This window comes from Chelon labrosus, assembly GCF_963514085.1.
Source record: "Chelon labrosus genome assembly, chromosome: 7".
In the NCBI taxonomy this organism is placed as follows: domain Eukaryota; kingdom Metazoa; phylum Chordata; class Actinopteri; order Mugiliformes; family Mugilidae; genus Chelon; species Chelon labrosus.
Window position 1 is genome coordinate 26,768,223 of NC_140343.1, and position 19,346 is coordinate 26,787,568.

The 19,346-nt window shown below is 42.3% G+C and overlaps 1 protein-coding gene across 1 annotated transcript; it reads left to right on the top strand.

The window, feature by feature from the left end:
• Window positions 1-5,870: 5,870 nt before the first annotated feature.
• On the top strand, window positions 5,871-18,213 carry il12rb1 (interleukin 12 receptor subunit beta 1). Its single transcript, XM_084548140.1, has 15 exons — window positions 5,871-6,050; window positions 6,554-6,683; window positions 8,854-9,005; window positions 9,101-9,243; window positions 9,361-9,394; window positions 11,155-11,277; window positions 11,620-11,696; window positions 13,093-13,321; window positions 13,414-13,560; window positions 13,734-13,832; window positions 15,178-15,333; window positions 15,463-15,618; window positions 15,740-15,809; window positions 16,012-16,087; window positions 17,644-18,213. Exons 1-15 carry the CDS (start codon window positions 5,975-5,977, stop codon window positions 17,962-17,964), a joined length of 1,989 nt encoding a protein of 662 aa, XP_084404266.1. The 5' UTR covers window positions 5,871-5,974; the 3' UTR covers window positions 17,965-18,213.
• Window positions 18,214-19,346: the final 1,133 nt, after the last annotated feature.

Genomic DNA, 19,346 nt, shown 5'->3' on the forward strand with positions numbered 1-19,346 from the left:
GTTGTGTATCGGTGCTCTTGGCACCATGACGGCCCCGGTCGTAGTTCGATGATTGATGATTATTGTTGGGACCTGAACCTGGTGGTGAGCTATGGAAGCTCACCATGCATAACCAAGTTGACCACATGTCTTGGAAACAAAGGGAAGCACCAGAACTCTAAGTCCCACAATCCTCCAGGTGTGAAAACTGACCAAGCAGTTCACTGGCTGACAGTGGCATGTGACCTCTGAGGTCATCAGGTCATATAAAATGCGCTGTTTTGCCTGTGTTCTCTCTCTTACCCTTTTACCCTCTTACCCTCTACAACTCCACACCTCCACGTGGAGACCCGCCAGCTGCTCGGCTGCAGCTGGGTGCCAGGCCTGTTCTCCTTACAGCAGCGAAGCGAGATCCTGCTGAGGAATCTACACCAGGTCTTCTAGCCAACAAACAGAAGGTTTGCAGGCTAAACTCCCAAACAACAGGAGCCACACGGCTAGTTAGCACCGAGCTGCTAACAAGCCACTTCAAAGGACTCAAGGAGCGGCCGGTTTCCCTCCAACGTCTGCCATCAGGAACACACAGCAAGGACTACAACTTTTCCCAGTTTGGCCTTCCATCAGGAACTGCCAGCTAAAGGAGCAACACACCAGAAATTGACTTTTCCACCAAATCTGGTAGTATGACCTGGGCCTAGTTAAGCTAAGCAAAGCATAGAACTTAAACTTTGATTTGATGTGATATTTGTTTTTATTGAGTTGTTTAGTATAGTGATTTGATGTTAGTTTAGATTATGCAACACATAGACTCAGGGTCTCTTGCATGCTAAACTAACCACCCTTTCTCTAACCTGGCACCTCAAGGCCCCAGCGGCCATCTTGACACACCCACAACCGGCGGCCATCTTGGCACGCCCACAACCGGCGGCCATCTTGGCACGCCCACAACCGGCGGCCATCTTGGCACGCCCACAACCGGCGGCCATCTTGGCACACCCACAACCAGCGGCCATTTTGGCTCACACACACACACACACACACACACCTGTATCGAGTACACTGTAGTTAGCTTGTACGTTTACTTTTATTCTTGTTAATAAATGTCTTTTAACCATACCTGTCTGTTTAATGTTGCACAAGAGTGAATATTGCCAACCTCTACACTGCCAAGAACTCCAAATTCCTTCAACTGTTACTAGTTGTTAACGTGGTAATTTTGGTTATAGTTATTAAGTTAATTATTAATCCGAACTCCAAATTGACAATTTAGTATAATTTATGAGACTGTTTTGATTAATTGGCTATCTTTTCCCTTCCTAGAAGGGTGGTGCCCCGAGGTGATCTAGTAATTCAGATCCAATTATTTGATAATAAATAATTATTTTTGATAGTTATTAATTATTCATGATAGCCAAACCCCAATACTGAGTGCCTTAGTACCCAGGCCCAACATTATCATGATTCCAAGATGGCGGCGTGCAAAAGTGCAGCGGCTTCTCGTGCTCCCGGGGTCAAGCCCCCTTTTAGTACTTTTCTAGTTGGTCCTGAGGCCCGTTTTGCTTGTGTAAACAAGTGTATAAGGTACAACCGAACCGAACTTATTAAATTAAGGGATGGTTTGGCCACGAGCACAACAATAGCAACAAACAAGTACAACAACAGCGGAACAATAGCGGCGCTTGGACTCAGAGCCTTGCTGGGCAGACTGCAGCTCCTGAGGACACCGGACTGGCGTTGCAGATCACGCCGGACAGAGGGCAAGAGGAAGTGGTGTGCGCGGAGGCAGAAGAGGGGCAAACGGGGCGGACTGCTAGCTAGGCTAAAGGCTAACACTGGGAGACCACCAATCTCGCCCCGTTCCTGTCCAAGGTCCGCTCCCTGGACAACAAGATGGACCTTCTTCCACTGAGGCTGGGGGTTTCCCGAGAGATGAGGAACTGTGCGGTGCTTTGTCTGACGGAAACCTGGCTGAACGACAACACCACAACCAGCTGTCGGGGAAAGCCCGCGGGGGCAGATTATGCGTCTATGTGAATAAAGGTTGGTGCACGAACTGTACTGTGGTGAACAGCCACTGCTCCGAGGTGATAGAGCATATGACTGTGAAATGATGTTATTTTATCAAACCACAGACCTTGGTACATAAACTGACAACACTTGGACTGAGCTCCACCCTTTGCAACTGGGTCCACGACTTCTTAACCGACAGACCGCAGTCTGTGAGGATCCACGATGTCTCCTCCTCCTCCATCACCCTCAGCACCGCCCCCCCCCCCCCAGGGCTGTGTGCTGAGCCCCCTCCTGTTCACCCTGCTCACATACGACTGCTCAGCAATACATCCGAGCTGTCTGATTGTGAAGTTTGCGGACGATACAGCTGTGGTTGGACGCATCGCTAACAACGACGAGTCCGACTACAGGAAGGAGGTAGTACACCTGCAGGGTTGGTGCAGGGAAAACAACCTCTGCATCAACGTGAAGAAGACCAAGGAGATGATCGTAGACTTCAGAAGGGGCAGACACCTCCCCCCTCCCCTGCACATCGGAGGGACAGCGGTGGAAGTGGTATCCAGCTACAGGTATCTGGGCGTCCACATCACTGACGACCTCACCTGGAGCACCAACACTTCCTGCCTGATTAGGAACGCACTCCAGCGCCTCTATTTTCTCAGGAGGTTGAGGCGCGCCGGCCTTGGGAGCTCAGCCCTGACAGCATTCTACAGGTGTGTGGTGGAGAGCGTCCTGTGCTCCTGCATCACTGTGTGGCATGGCAGCTGCTCAGTGGCAGAGAAGAAGGCTCTGCAAAGGGTGGTGAAAGCTGCACAGAAGACTGTGGGACACAGTCCATCCACCACCACGGACATTTACACCTCCAGATGCAGAAAAAGGGCCACCTGCATCAGGAAAGACCCCACCCACCCCGCACATGCACGGTCCCTCTCCCTTCAGGCAGGAGGCTACGGAGCATTAAGACCAGGACCACCAGACTGAGGAACAGCTTCTTCCCGGAGGCTGTGAGACTGTTGAACGCTGGAGGACCTCCATAGCCCCTCCCCAACAACCACCCATAGACACATCTGTGGCTCTGACCATGGGGAGCAGAGCCTTCAGTTGCTCTGCTCCCCAACTCTGGAACTCACTCCCACCGGACATCAGAAACATTGACTCCTTCCCTCTCTTTAAATCCAGACTCAAAACCCACCTGTTCCAGATAGCCTATCCACCTTGATTGCACTGTTCCATTTGTTTATTCTGTCTTGTTTTGTGTCTTTATGTTTTTGTACAGTGACCTTGCGAGTCTTGAAAGGCGCTTATAAATAAAATGTATTATTATTATTATTATCTGCACAGACTGCAGTTGTTTTTGCACAATGTCACTTTAAACTCCCACTTGCACACTACCTCAGTGGTACAGGACTGCTAGATATTACTGGGTTTTTCATTGCAGTTAATCTCCACTTATTACAGTGCTGACACTTTTTTTTACACTTTTTTACTGCCTATATTTATACACTTCTTGCTTTTTTGTACTATACTTAGTTAGCTAATTTTATTCTATATTTATACTTTTTACCATTTCTGCTATGGTTTGAATCGGGACCAGAGAAACTAATTTCGTTCCATCTCATGTACCAACATGTGTTGAAATGACAATAAAGAATCCTTGAATCCTTTATAGTCGTATCATCTGACCCACCACCATATGTTCTGGACACTCGGGTAAAGAGAGCTGTCAATTGATCACCCCCCTGGTGGTGAGTTGGAGCAGGTGGCAGGGCAGGATGCCTCGCAGACCTGGTAGGCCCAAACGAATAGTGAGGGTCTGCTACGCTTGGTGAAAGAACCTGTCAAGATGGTCTTCAACTCCCACCTCTGGCTGAGCTTCAACCACGTCCCGGGGGCAGTGGGGGACATTGAGTCTGAATGGGCCATGTTCCAGTCCACCATTGTTGAGGTGGCTGTTGCGAGTTGCGGCCGCATGGTTGCTGGTGCTGGTGGCGGTGGTAATCATGGAAGCCGCTGATGGACACCGGATGTGAGGGGAGCCATCAGGCTGAAGAAGGAAGTCTACAGGGCATCCTTGGTCTGTGGGTAGCTGACCAGTATAGCATGGAAAGGCGTTTCCTGGCCAGGACAGTCGCTGAGGCAAAAATTCGGGAGTGGGAGGAGTTCGGTGAGGCTATAGAAGAAGATTATTGACAGGATCCAAAGAGGTTCAGGCAGACCGTCCGGCACTTCAGGGGAGGGGGTTGGGGGAGCTGCTGACGTCAACTAGGGGTATCACACTCCTCACCCTCCCCCGCAAGGTCTATGCCAGGGTGCTGGAAAAGAGGGTCCGCTCGATGGTTGAACCTCAGATCAAGGAGGAACAATGTGATTTAAGTCCTGGATGTGGAACCATGGAGCAGCTCTTCACCCTTGCTAGGGTCCACATGTGTTTTGTGGATTTGGAGAAGGCTTACGACTGCGTCCTCAGAGGCATCCTGTAGGAGGTGCTCTTGGAGTATGGGGTGGATGGCCCCTTGCTACGGGCCATTTAGTCCCTTTACCAAAAGAGTGCGAGTTTGGTTGTAGCCGGTAGTAGGTCGGACCTGTTCCTGGTGAGGGTTGGACTCTGTCAGGGCTGCCCTTTGTTACCGGTTCTGTTCATAACTTTTATGGACAGAATTTCCCAGGCGCAGCCAGGTGGGGGAAGGTTTGGTTTCGGTGATCGGAGGATCTCGTCTCTGCTTTTTGCAATAAGCACCTTCAAGACTGAGGCCATGGTACTCAGTCTTGAAAGAGGTGGATTGCCCACTTTGGGTCGGGAAGGAGATCCTGCCTCAAGTGGAGGAGTTCAAGTATCTCAGGATCTTGTTCACAAAGTGAGGGTAGAATGAAGCGCGAGATCGACAGGCGGAGCGGAGCGGCGTCTGCAGTGATGCGGACGCTTAACCGGTCTGTCGTGGTAAAGAGAGAGCTAGGCTGTCTGGACTTCCCTGCTATAAGGCTGCGAGACGATTTTCAATTTTTCAATATAATTTTGTTTCTGCATATATAATTAGCACAAGGGCATACTATGTTTACAATTTTATATATATATATGTATATATATATAAAAAATTTTATTTTTTTTCCCCAGGGTTGGGACCCCCTTGCCCCTCTTGAAATTTCCACCCATGCTGCTTGTGTGTATGTGTGCACATGTCCCCTCCAACACCCCCGAGACCTCAGCATCGATGTGTGAACATCACCTTTTCAAAATGAAAGTGCAAGTGATTCTGTGTTAAACATTTGTGATTGGGAAGTGGGGCAAAGAATGAGGATGTAAGATTAGGATGAGTTACGGGACAGTGGCATTTCAAGCAGAAACACAACATAAACTGGAAATGTAGCTGAACCTAAGAAGGTACAGTATATTGTTTTCGAGTTTAAAAAACATTGTTCGCATCCCAGTTTGGTGAATGGCTCTTAATGATTTACTTAAGTAGGTCATGGGCTGTGTTCTTTGTGTGTTTTTTTTAGTAATAACAAGAAAAGCAGTTAAGTTGTTTTAATTTTAAGGAAAACTTCATACTACATTTGTACTACTTTTACTTCTTCCTTCTCCTCCGACAAACTCCTTAACTTATGGTTCTCTCTAGATCCTGGTCTGCATGCAGATGTTGAGTGATGATACATAAACAGTAGGTAGTAGGTGTCTGTACTCAGTTGCTGTAGTTTCCAGAGTTTCTGCCATTTCTTCTTTTACGGGGGGGTCTGAAGAGAACACAACCAGTTTTAGTCAAATGAAGATTAAAAAGAATGACATCAAAGAGTCATATACAAAAGCCGCTGTCTGTCAACGTCACAGCCTCCCCTCACCCTTGACACTTGTGGTTTTGCTGCACTGAAAGACATGAAACTTCTGTGACATTTCTGAGAAAGACAACTGAGTTACACGAAGGCAATTGGACTGCAGTGCGTGGACGCTCACACGCTGGAGAATTATCACCATTCTAAACCTTTATACCTCATGGAAACTTTAAACTGCTGGAGCTCACCACTACATGGATATGTTGTGTTTATGTTCCTTACAACAATCAGCAGAGGTAAATATTCATGATGAAACTTTTCATTTTTAGAACTTTTTTTTTTCAACCTCAGTCTCATCTTATTAAAAGTGCGCAATACTAATCACACGTGTGAAAGTGTTTGTTCTGTTGTAGTAAAAGTAAAACATCAGCCGCGTAATGTTGGTTAGCTTATCAGCATTGTGTGGTTTTTGCTAAGAGATGATATCCGCCGTTCTGTTCGGCGCAGCCTTGCAGAACTTCCAGGTTTAAAAAGCACTTAAAGTGATACTTAACAACTTTTGTCTGCTCCCGTCTCCTTGTTAACTCTAACCTTGTTTGAATGGCATGAAAATAATACATAAATACATTAAATGTGCTACTCCACTGCCTGTCAACCAGAAATGTGTCTGTTGTCTGTATTAATAGTGTTAGTTTGATCTGTATTGTAGAGTTTTCTCTAAAGAAAATGGTATGTTTTTGGAACATGCGTTTTTAAAAATAGATGCTGCTTTTTTAAAAAAGCATGTGTTCTACTGAAGGGTTATGCTCGGGGTGTGATGCTCCCTCCGCTCCTTGGTGCTTCAGACGAAATGCTCGCGAGACTGTTTACATCTGTGAATGGAGCATGAACAGCAATGAGAGCGATGTGACGTTTGATCTTTACTTCAAGTGAGTATTGTTTGTCTTGTTGATAAAGTTTTTTTTAATTATTTATGAAAGTACAAACTGTAAAAAAGCTAGTGGGCAGAAAGCTAGTGACCTATGGCGGCACCAACATGTCACTCAAACCTGTCTTACCTTTAGACCTTTGTATTATTTAAAACAATGGTTCCCAAAGTGGGGGCTACGAGGAACTATTGCAGGAGGGCCTGGGAAGGAAGATGAATGAAGCTTGCTTGAGCACTGCTACCACACCATGGAGAGGTTTGTGAGAGGGTTCCCACCTCAACGAACAGCAGCTCAAAACACAACTTCCAAAGAAAAGAAACTATGACTATGCATATGCATATATCACCCTTGGTTTCACCAGTAGAATGGTGGGTAACCAGGAGAGATGAGTGTGTTGTGTGTATACAAATTAGGGGTGGGACTTTAACGATTACGATTAATTAATTACAAAAAAATTAACGCGTTAAAAAAATTTACGCATTTAATCGCAGTTTGCATTCCAAACAACATGGAACTTTTGTCAGTGCACGATTTCCTAGTAGTACAGCGATTACACTGATGCACACGTCAGAGCTCGGCTAACGTCTACCAAAATGGAGGAATCGGATGAAAGCGCGTTGCTAGTACTGAGGGAAGTCAAATTTTATTTTTAAAAAACTACCTGATGGAAGCCTTGATAAAAGCGAGGTTTTGTGCAAATTTTGCAAAAAAAAAAAAGTTTGCATACCACCGAAGCACTTCAACCCTACGGTGCCATCCAAATGCAAAGCATGTTGCAGTGAGAACAGAAACCGCCAGAGGTGTTAGCGCCAGCAGTCCCGGTACTGAGTACGGACAAGACGTGTCAGCAGCCCAAACTGTTTTTTTTTTTGTTTTTTTTCACCATTCAAAGTCAATATTGTTCTGAAAAAAGTAATTAAAGTACTTAAAATGGCACTTTAACTTTAGGTGTGTTCATTTTTGGCCAGGGATATTTTCTTTTGAATTGAAATGCAGTTAAATGCATTGTTCCAGACATTAAAAGAGTTGGATTTTACAATATTCATGTCTGTGTGTATTATTTGATTCAGTCGTCCACTTAAATCCATTTAAATTCAGCCTGTCAAAGCTGATGCATCTGATTTTTCTTAATGCCAATATGCACTAAAGACATTTATACTGTTTGTTACTGAGTTTGGTTCTGTTTTTGCTTGCGTGGATTTGATTTTGTTCATTTGTTTGCACAATTAAAGTTTTATTGAAATATTAAACAAAAGTAAGAATGTTTTTTTAACAGAATAACTGCAGAAAATGAGACAGTTATTAGGCTTCTCATAAAAACATTGAATGCAAAAGGGCTTAACACACAAACCATATGTATTTGCTGTCTTGGACTAAAATATTAGACTATAAACGATACTAAATAAAGAGCTGTTCAGGATTCTCAAATTATGACAATAGCTATAAAGGCCAAAACCTTTGGAGGACTTAGTTTTGGAGCCTGCCTCAAGAAGCCATTTGATGAACTGCAGTTTTTGGCACACTCACACTTGCAGTATTTTTCAGATGGCATCCTTCACACAGTGGCGAGGTGGTTAGCACTGATGCCTCACAGCGAGAAGGTCCTGGGTTCTCTCCAGGTACTCCGGCTTCCTCCCACTGTCCAAAGACATGCTCATTAGGTTAATTGGTGATTCTAAATTATGAATGTGAGTGTGAATGGTTAGCCCTGTGGGTGTACCCCGCCCCTCGCCCGATGACAGCTGGGATAGGCTCCAGCAGACCCCGCGACCCTTAACAAGAACAAGCGGTTACAGAAGATGAATGAATGAATCCTTCATACAGTTCAGAACATTTTACAAATCACTGATAATAAGACCGTACAGATGCAATGATGATTTTTAAAGGAATTGTTTGACCACTGTCATGTCTTTAAGGTAGATAGAAGTTAAGTCCACAACAAAAGATGTTGAGTTGTTGAGGCACTGCTTGCTGTATTTTACTGCTGCCTTTATTCTGGATATTTACTCAGGTACTCAGGAATACAGTAAATAAAAACAGCAATAGCAAGCAATTCCTACAATAAAAGAAAATGGATGCAACTGTTAATGTACACTATCAATCTATTTTCATGGAGTTGATAATAGTTATAGGAGTTATTGAGTGAGGTCTTCTTCTTTTTTCTCCCCAGTGAAACAGAATTTGTGAACATTACGAACACCTGGTATATATGTATTGATGAACTACTCATAAAATCTCGCCCAGTCGACATTTGGGTAGAAGCTCGTGTGGGAGACTCCAGCTGCAGGTCACCCAGGAGATCTGTTGTACTCGAGCACATAAGTACTGGATGCACTAATCAACACATTAGTTTAGATTTAAATTTCCCTCTGCAACACAATTGGAATGATAATAATTTTTGTTTTTTTCCTCAACAGTTAAATATGAAGTGCCACAAAATATTTCATTGTCATGGTTAAAAAACAACCTCAGTTTATACTGGCGGGCTGCAGAGAAGACTCCAGCTTTAGCAGAAGTCAGGTTTCGCCGAGATGATCACCCATCAGATTCATGGGAAAAGGTGAGGCATAATTGTGTGACCAGATCTGTTTTTTTTTTTTATTTTTTTTTTTATGTTTTCTTAACCTTTTGCTAACACTAACCCGCATTTAACATTATATCTACATTGCTGTTACAGAGATTAACAAATACAACAGTCAAGGCGTCCATGTGTGAGTATACTCATATCTTTAACACCTAAATGTCTTCAACATAGGCCGTACATAAATAAGGACAGCGTGTCCCCACTTCCTTGCATTGGCCAAACTGACACTATTTTCCCGGGGGTACGGGTGGCGCCATCTTGCAAGTTTGTAGCCAAAATCTGCGCAGTGCGGTCCGAGAGTGGAGCCACATGGAGCCGTGATATCGATGACCCACTCACACTTCCACCAGACTCACTCATCTTTCTTTTAATTAATACTACGCTCTGTTCTACCTCCACCAGTTACAAGGAAATATTGGATTATACACTATACTTGTTTTTAATTTTTTTTTTTTTACAAATCTCACAGTCACACAGGGCGCTTTATGGAGTGGCTGGCATGGCAACATGTAGTCGCCATTATGTCACATCCTACAACTAAAACGAAACTTATCCAAATAATTGAGACTTGAACATCAACATTATATTAACTACCTAAAATGACTGAAACCTTGAAAAAAAATTAATTGACATGTATTTTAGTTTTTTTATTTTGGCTCAAATCCCATCCACTAACATGGAGGGGGTGGAGCTTATGACCTATACTACAGCCAGTCACCAGGGGGAGCTCTACTTGCTTTGGCTTCACTTTTGAGGAGCAGTTCCACTGTCCATCTTTATACAGTCTATGGTCTTGAATGAAATGTTTAATGAAAAGTGAAAATCCATCAAGACCTTCTACTTAAAGGGGAACTACCATTTTTTCCAACTGGACCTTATTTCTGGCATAAAATACGATCATTTACTCACCCATATAACTTTGGTGTCATTTGGAGTCATTCGGATGATATTAAGATCCGCGTATATCCATATAGTGGGAGTGACTGGGGCACTGCAACGCAGCCTCTAAATAACGCATTATCTGCCGCGAAACTCATTCATTTCACCAATATTTTGTTATGATACGCTAGTGCTATTCCCCGTTGAGTCCAGAGTTACGTGTTATCTATTCGGGGACGTGCAGCGGTTTGTTGTTCTTTGGCCAACTGTTCCTCTCTCTGCCTCCGCATCCTCCTTTCAGCGAGCTCCTCATCCGTATACTCTGGTTCAAAACGGTAAGGATGTCCATCATAAACAAAGTCGTCGTCGACAACCTCAGAATCGGAAAAATATTCAGCCATGTTGCAAAAATTAGCAGTAGCAAATTACAGGTAAACAAGCCGCGCAGGGTGTGCGCGGGGCTCAGAGATGACATCATCCAGGTCAGAGGTCAATCTACAGACCCCGGATGAACAGGTAACTCTGGACTCAACGGGGAATAGCATTAGCGTATCATAACAAAATATTGGAGAAATTAACGAGTTTCGCGGCAGATAATGTGTTATTTAGGGGCTGCGTTGCGGTGCCCCAGTCACTCCCACTATTGGATCTACGTGGATCTAAATGTCATCGGAATGACTCCAAATGATACCAAAGTTATATGGGTGAGTAAATGATCGTATTTTATGCCAGAAATAAGGTCCAGGTTGTAAAAACAGTAGTTCTCCTTTAAGTCCCTCCTTCTGACACTTCCTCTAACTTCATTGTCTTTCTAGCTAAAAGTTCTGAAGGAAGTAGATTTTTCTTTTTGTCAGTATGAAAAAGTATAAAAACGAATGTTAATGCTAATGTCAGCTGTTATCGTTAGCATGTCTGGCTAACTGAGTTAATACTGCATATATGCAATGTAGAATTAAGAATTAATTAAGACTACTGAGATAATATGAATAAATTTTTTTATCTCAACAGACCAAGTCATTATTGCGAATCTCCTGAAGTATTCAGCTTACCAGGTTCAGATCAGGCATCAGTCCATTGTGGACCAAGACCCACTGTGGAGTGACTGGTCTGAAGTTGTAATTGTTCCTGCAGGTGAGCTCATATTATTCTATATAAAAATAAACAAAGTAATCTATTTGGTATAACTGTGGAAGCCCGTGTCTCTGGTTTTTAGATGATAAGCATTTTAAGGCCGTCTTAGATGACATAAAGAAAGTTCACGTAATACATTTATGCGTTATTGCAAGTGCAACTGTTCAGCGTGGATATCATGAATCAAACCTTAAACATAAAATGTAAAAGAAAACCATAGAAATATGCGTCCTCATCACTCCAGCCACGTCACTTTACATTTCTGGGAGTTTGATTCCTCAGACTGTTTCTACAGATTCTCCCTTTTTCCTCTCTCTCTGACATTTTCTGTTTTCACTACAGAACTTGAACATAAACCTGAAGTCACCATGACAAAATTTCTTGTAGGAGGCACTCGAAAGGTGGTGCTAACTTGGAAGGTAGGTCAGTGAAGGGGGAGTAAAACCAGAACAACTGCATCTGGGGACCTAGATTAGGCCAACAAATTCGAACACCGTTCCATTTCAATACCACATTTTGACCTATACTCATCTATAAATGACATAATATACTGTGCTGTTTGTGGACAATTCTTGCTGTCTTTTTAAGGAGCATAAAAGTCACTCTTAAAATCAGTATTTTATTTAAGTTGCAATACACAATTCACTATATTGCATGTTTTTTTTTGTGCAGTTTCTTTTCCACAACTGATAATACAAATGGAGATGGGACTTGAGAGACATTTGTTTAAATGAAAATCTCTTTAAGTACCACTTTAAATATTGAAAGACATTACCAGTCACAAAGGAAGTGTAACAGGAAACATCAATCTGCAGATTGAGGAGGTTTGAAAGCTGTTAGCAGTTAGCTTTGTTTGAATGGATGATTCTTGCAGTCCACCTGTGGGACAATTTGCACGCACAGTAAATGTCACTTTTGAAGGGTGGCTATAGCTGCTGGTAGTTCCCCACAAGATGCAGATTGGTTCGCACTTTTGTGGAGCAGCCTGAAGCCTGCCAAGTCGACTTGTTGTATGATCTCGCCATCTCACGATTCTCGTAAGAATCCAGCTGCTTTGCAGTGTGAAAAAATACATCGACAAGCTTAAGTTCTCAAAACAGAAAATAAAGATGGGGCTGATCGTTAGCCTTGCTCAGGACCTTCCATCACTGTCTCTGATATTGAAGTACATGCAACTATGTCTCCCTATTGGACTTTTTTCATTTTTCATCAGTCAGCTTGAACCATGTATAGTTGGTTGAAAATACACCGATCAGCCACAACATTATGACATAGGAGAAGTAAATAACATTGACCATCTTGTGATAATTCAGTGTTCTGCTGGGAAACTTTTGGACCTGCCGTTTGTGTGCATGTTACTCAGACATGTAGCACCCACCTAGACCAGACCAGGCACCCCCACCCCATAGCAATGACACTCCTTATTGGCAGCAACCATCCCCAGCGAGATGCAGCCTGACACAGGCACACACACAAAAACAGTTTAGGAACAACTGAAAAAAACATGAAGAACACTTGGCCTCCAAATTCACTAGATCCCAAACTGATCAGGTATCTGTGGGATGATCCACAGAGGCCCCTCCCCTCAACCCATAGGACCCAAAGGCCCCCACTAACAACATTCTGTTGCCAGACACCACAGGACACCCTCAGAAGGCCCATGTCCATTCTCTGATGAGTCACAACTGTTTTGGAGGCACAAGGGAGACCTACACAATATTAGGTCATAATGTTATGCTTGATCTGTGTATATTTATTGTACAGTAGCTTTAGTTTACTCTACTTGTCTTCACTGAATTCTCTTCTGCTCTACAGCCAGTGCCAAATGCAGCAGCAGTCAGGGGGGTAACATACAGTTTGAATGACACGCAGTCTTCTCATTCATGTCCTTGTGTGAAGAAGGGACATCAAACCAACACAAATGAATACACTATTTATTTGTCAAACTCGGCTGCCAACATCTTTGTTCAAGCCAGAAATGCAGCTGGGTCTTCTCCTACAGCAGTCGTACAAGTACCGGCCGAACCTGTAACTGATTTAAAAGGTAGGACTAACTGAGTGCTTTCTTGAGCATTTAATTTTTTATTCATCCTTAAATAGACCGTAAAAGACTTTTATTTCTTTCCTCTCTGGCAGCTTGTGACAAAACATTAGTGCATGAAAAAATACATAAGAGAGCTTGTCTTGAGTTGTACGAGTTTCAATATGAAGATTTAAGACCAGCAAAGGTGATAACTTTACCTGGCAGGATGAAAAAACCGGAAAAGAAACGAGTGAGAGAGAGTAAGTTGAGCTTTTACGCTTTCTTAAACAAAACAAATACTTGACTGTGCACCAAATTTCATTGATGATTTCAAGACAACCAGAAACAAAAACGTGTCTTTACTATTATTTACTTTTGGATGCCATGTTGATGAAAAAGTCACACTGTAGAACAATTTCTGTTCCTGTTGCAGGCATACAGGACAACATCCGTTACCTTTACTTTGAACACAGATGTAAAGGTGGGAAACCACAAACTGTTAAAATGTGCCTCTATTATCACAAAGAGGGAGGTAAGTGTAAAAATGGGAAAAGAGCCTAAGAGTTAAAACTTGGTTTCACTTCACTACACGGACACCGTGACAAGGGCAAAGCTAAAGCACCAACAAACATATGAGTGCCCTAGATATTCCACAGTTCCACCAAGGGGCAGCGAACAAATGCCCTAGAACAACACCTGCTGATATATGTGCACCTGCAAAGCTCTGCGTAGCACCAGCGTGGCACATGTGCTGGAGCCTCCATTGTTGTTCCAGCCAGAAGGACTTTAAGCAACAACATAGAGGCTTCAACAACCCAAACACTGAGGACATACATTACCAGTGCTTTTAAAACGCCCACAAAGTAATCTTAAGGAACTTTATCACTTGAATATCAGCACATGTTGTTCTAGGTTATTTGGTTAAAGTCCTCCTCCTGAAGCAAATGTGAATGACTTGATCTAAAGGAAGAAGCTATCGTTTTCCACTGTTTATATTTCCATTTCTGATACCAAAGCCAAAATTGGTCAGCCCAAATAGCTCTTCTTAATAGTGTTAGTTGTAAGGTTCAATGTTCCCAGATACAGCTGATGGTTTCAAGCCAAAAAACTGTTCAAAAACCACCAAAACACACACAAAAACCACCTAGAATATATAATCGATATTTTGTTTTGTGCTTTAACCATCCAGATTGCTTATGTGTAGCCTACCATAAAAGGCAAATGCAATCTGAACATCTGGCTACAACGAATCCACGTAGTCCACTGATAGACCCATGGAGCACTACATTTCTGGAGTAGAGGATTATTGCTTCAGCGGCATTTTCCTCTTTGCACACGCAAGCACATTCACACACACATGAAGACACGCTATCTGCAAAGAAGTAAATGCACTTTGGTTTTGTTTCAAATCAGCGCTTAAAAGTAATTAGAAAAACTGCCAAAATGATCCCAAACCAGCCCAGCTCTATTTTTACTTGCAAGATAAAAGTCCAAACCACTCAGTTGGGCATGAAACTGCCCAATCTGACTATCAGCTAGTGTCAGTTTTGTTTGCAGACTTGTCAAGAAATATAAAATATAAAATGTCACCATGAGATTAAAATTTGACAATTTGAGTGAAAAACTATTTGATTACCATACACACTTTTTAGACATGTTTGCTACAGAAAATGTTTCCTAATAACTTTTATATATAGGTCAAATCCATTTAATGTATTTAACACAGGTTATTCTTTATGGAGTTTGCATGTTCTCCCTCCGCCTTCATAGGTCAGGCATGCATATGACTGTTAATGGTTGTTTGTCTCTCTGTGTTAGCCCTGTGAAATGCAGAAGTAGGTTTTAAAGTGTATTTTCTTTTTTCTTTTTCATTTCAGTACCAAGAAACATACCTCAGGACTTGAAGCCTTCTGATGAAACTCACGATTCTGTTCACCTGTCCTGGAAACCGATTCCCTTGGTCGACCATCAAGGCTTCCTGACATGCTACAAGCTGTGCGTTGAGAAAATCAGCTCAGAGTCTGAGTCCGAAGGTGTGTCATTATTTCACTCATCTGGGCCAGACTGTTTACCTTTAAAGATCGCTAACTTTCCCTCACACTAAGTGAAAAGATGGGATTTTCTAATAACATACTAATTTTTTCCACATCTCTTTTGATCAGATTGTTACAACGTGACAGCATCGGCGACAGAGTACCATCTGCAAAACTTGACGCCAGGGACCAGGTACAATATCAGCCTGGCAGGAATGACACGAGTGGGAGAAGGACGTAGAGCCACAGTAGTTGTCAACACATTCCCAGAGAAGCCTCTGAATGGTATCAGACCTTCAACTTTGCTTTTTGTAAAGTTAATACAGTAGTTGTGGAAATGTTTTCTCTGTGTTCTCATCTTATCACTCATTTTTCTTATCTCTTTTCCTTTTCTGGCCCAAATTAGTATGGTTAAGTTTCAGCTTTCTGTTCGTGTTCTTTTTGCTGTCAACAACGTGCACCATTATCTTGAAGAGGTAAGTCAGCTTTAGTCATTTTCTGACCCGTCAAAAAAGCAAAACTGTAGCCACAAATTGTTATTGACAGAATAGTGACACATAAAGTTCCTCCACATATTTAAGCATATTTACTTTTAAAACAACAGAAGCATTTATTTGCATGTTATGTGTAAAGTAAGAGTAGCTTTCATGCTGAAATTTTCTACTTTGTTTAAATTAGAGTCAAAAACAAGATCTTTCCTCCCGTGCCGACACCTGTTATTCCAGATTTCACCTCATGTCAACCAGAGAGTCCGGTAAGAAGCCTTACTTTACCTGGGATTTGCAGCTGTTTAAAATTTGTGACATTTTTAAATTTTTGTACTCTTTTGGAAAGCCATTTAGACACTGACTACTCCTCAGACATTAGTGCATAGGGAAAAGTTTAGCATGTTAACCTTTCTACTTATAACCTGCACTTTTCCCACACTAATAAATAAAGGATCAACTGAGTAGAACGTAGCCTGTGTATCCAGAGTCCACGAGACACAGGTTCACACAAGGAGAAATCAATCAATCACAGGATGTAAAAAAAAAAAAAAAAGTAAAGCAGGACACAAAACACCAAGGAAGAGCTTGCAAAATAAAAACAGGAAACCAAACCGAGTTACAGAAAACATTTAAAACGTCTATACCATGACACTTGGTTGGGAAGGTTGCAAAAGGTAACCTCTTCCAGTGAATCCAGTGGTATTATTGAGGTGGTTCCCCTCAGCAAAGGCCGGAAGACTTTGTCAGAAGTGAGAGAAGCGTGAACGCAGGCAAAACTTTCTCCAGCTATGCAAGAGTTTGAAGAAAGTTCACCTTTCTGTATGACAGTGAACTGAGGCGTGCGGCCAGTACACTATGTCTGAGTAGACTCTTAGTAATCCTAATCCTCATTGTTGGTCCTTGAAGACATTCTCATCCTTTGGCATCCCCAGTTTTAAATTAAATACCCCAGCAACTGTGCACGGATCTAATGATGTTTTCCATCCAATGTGATAGAGCTTTAACAGGATATCAGCGCAAAAGAACAGAATAAACTGACAAAACAGTTTGTAGCAGTTTAACCAAGAAGAGCCAAAACTTTACCTGTTGCCAAAGAGACGTCTACACACTACTGAAATAAGGGTCTGAATAATTTTGTGAAGGAGACTCATTTGATAGGCTCCAGCCTCCCCCATCCCCCCACCCCCACCGCAACCCTTCACGGGACAAGCGGTTACAGAAAATGAATGAATGACTGAATGAATGACTCTTATGTTGCTGATTTCTTACCAGTATGACTCAGTAAGTAAGGTAATGATAGGAAATAAGCAGTTTTATTGATTACAAAATCTATTATTAGTTAAATTATTGTGGATGTGATTGGGTGAGTGAAGGTAGTTATAAAAGTAAAGCACAATATAAAAGGACATAAATGTTGCAGAAATATTTTTGCCACCCCGGACAATCGATGATTCAGAGGAAAGTCCCCTACCAATCTGTTGTGAAAACCACAACCTTTTAATCCAACCATAAAACAGAACAAGGATGTTATCTGAGGACGTCTGCAGTAAATCAATATACACAGATCAGGCATAACATAATGATCACCTTCCTAATATTGTGTAGGCCTTTGGGTCCTATGGGTTGAGGAGAGGGGCCTCTGTGGATCATCCCACCGATACTTGATCAGTTTGGGATCTAGTGAATTTGGAGGCCAGGTCAACACCTTGTGCTGTTCTTCATGTTTTTTTTGAGTTGTTCCTAAACCGATCAATTTCATTCTACAGTGCATGTTGTTTTCTGTGCACCTGAATCTGTTTTTTGCTAACTGGACCTACAACAGGAGATGTCGGAGAAGAAAGAGGTGGTGCACGAGTTGACACTGCACCAACTGCATTCAGAGGGGAAGTCCTTATACGAGGAGGCAGAAGAGGCCACTGTCCTCACAGAAGAGTGGGATGAAGGGACTGACGAGGACGTGGACAATGAGAGGAGCTACCTGGCAGCATCCAGCGATGAGTGTGTGAGTCCTGGCTCGACAGATCAGGCGCTGAGGAACTCCGGAGAGAGAGAAACGATGGGCCTCGAACAGGTGGACACGGAGCTCGCCCTGCTGATTTACAGGAATGGTTTGGTGTTTGATGTGAAGACAGACTTGTCTTAAATGGATTTAACAAATCGTTTTGGTGCTTCAGCATGAAATTGTACAATGCTGACTTTTTGTGGACTCAGTTTTTTTTGCTTTAAGAGATGTTTTTTTTGGGGGGGGCAATAGGGTTACTGCAAAACCATCTTGTTATAAAAACAGTATGGTTTCTCCCATGTACACTAATCCAAGTTTGCCATTGATATTTTACTTATTATTACTTTTTATAAATTGTATATATGTGAGTAAATCCTGTTTCAGACTGTTTTTTTCCACACACACACAAAAAAGGTTTTTGATGGACAGCCATGAAATCCAATGCTGTCGTGGGTTCATTTTAGTAACCATCATATACCATCATCAACATTTTAATACCTTGAGTCATGACAAAACACAATCCCATTATCTTCAGCTGTGCTTTGTGCTAAGAGACATTTTGCATGGTTGCAACACATTAGTAACAACTCATTTCTGTGCAATAAAGACTATGCGTGACTTTTCAAGCATTTTTACCTCATCAGCTTTACAGGAAGGGCTCTGGCCCCTCTGTGGCCACAGTAGAATGGCACGTGAGAGAGCAAAAACAAAAAGCCGCAGGGTACGTGAAAGCTGAGCAGAATAAATGCAAGCTTGTCAAGAGGTAATCAGATGTCAGGAAGTGGTCACAAAAGAAAAAAAAACAACCAATGGCCTTAAAAAAAGACAGCTCACGGAAGGTAATACACCAGATTACTCATTACCAAAGAAACGTCTGTGATGTTTCAGTTTGCTTTGTTCAGACTAGAACATGTTCTGTTGATTTGTAGGAAACGATGACAAACTTACAGCATTTTCCACCACACTGCACATTAAGTTCTCGACATGATGCAGGTCTTTTCTCCGGTTCCTGTTTTGTTCGGTTGTGGCCTCTTTAAAGAGAATATATTCAGCAAGAACTTCGCTCGTATTACCTCAGCTGACATGCATTCACATGACAACGTTTTATCTCTCATTATCAAGATGAAAATCACCTACCCGCAGACAGGACGCTCACATCTGATAAACTTTTCTGTGGTTAAATTAAGTTTGGAGTGATTTGTCTGTGTCTATAAATACCATGAAAACCTGTATCGACCACACATATTTACTTTAGGTCTCAAAACATTCATTTTTTTTTGACATTTCTAAGTATATTTACATTAAAACTCAAATGTGTATGTTTGGTTTTGGACTATTTTTTGAAACAAGGACACTTGCACATTTACTGACACTCAACAAATATTTATAATAAAGAACACCGTAACACTGCAGGGCTTGCGATACACGCTGTTGACGCCATAGTTTGAGCCTACGGTCTGCAGCCTCAACCTGTTCTTGGCTGACAGTGCTGTTCTTAAAAAAAAAAAAAAATTGGTTTTGAA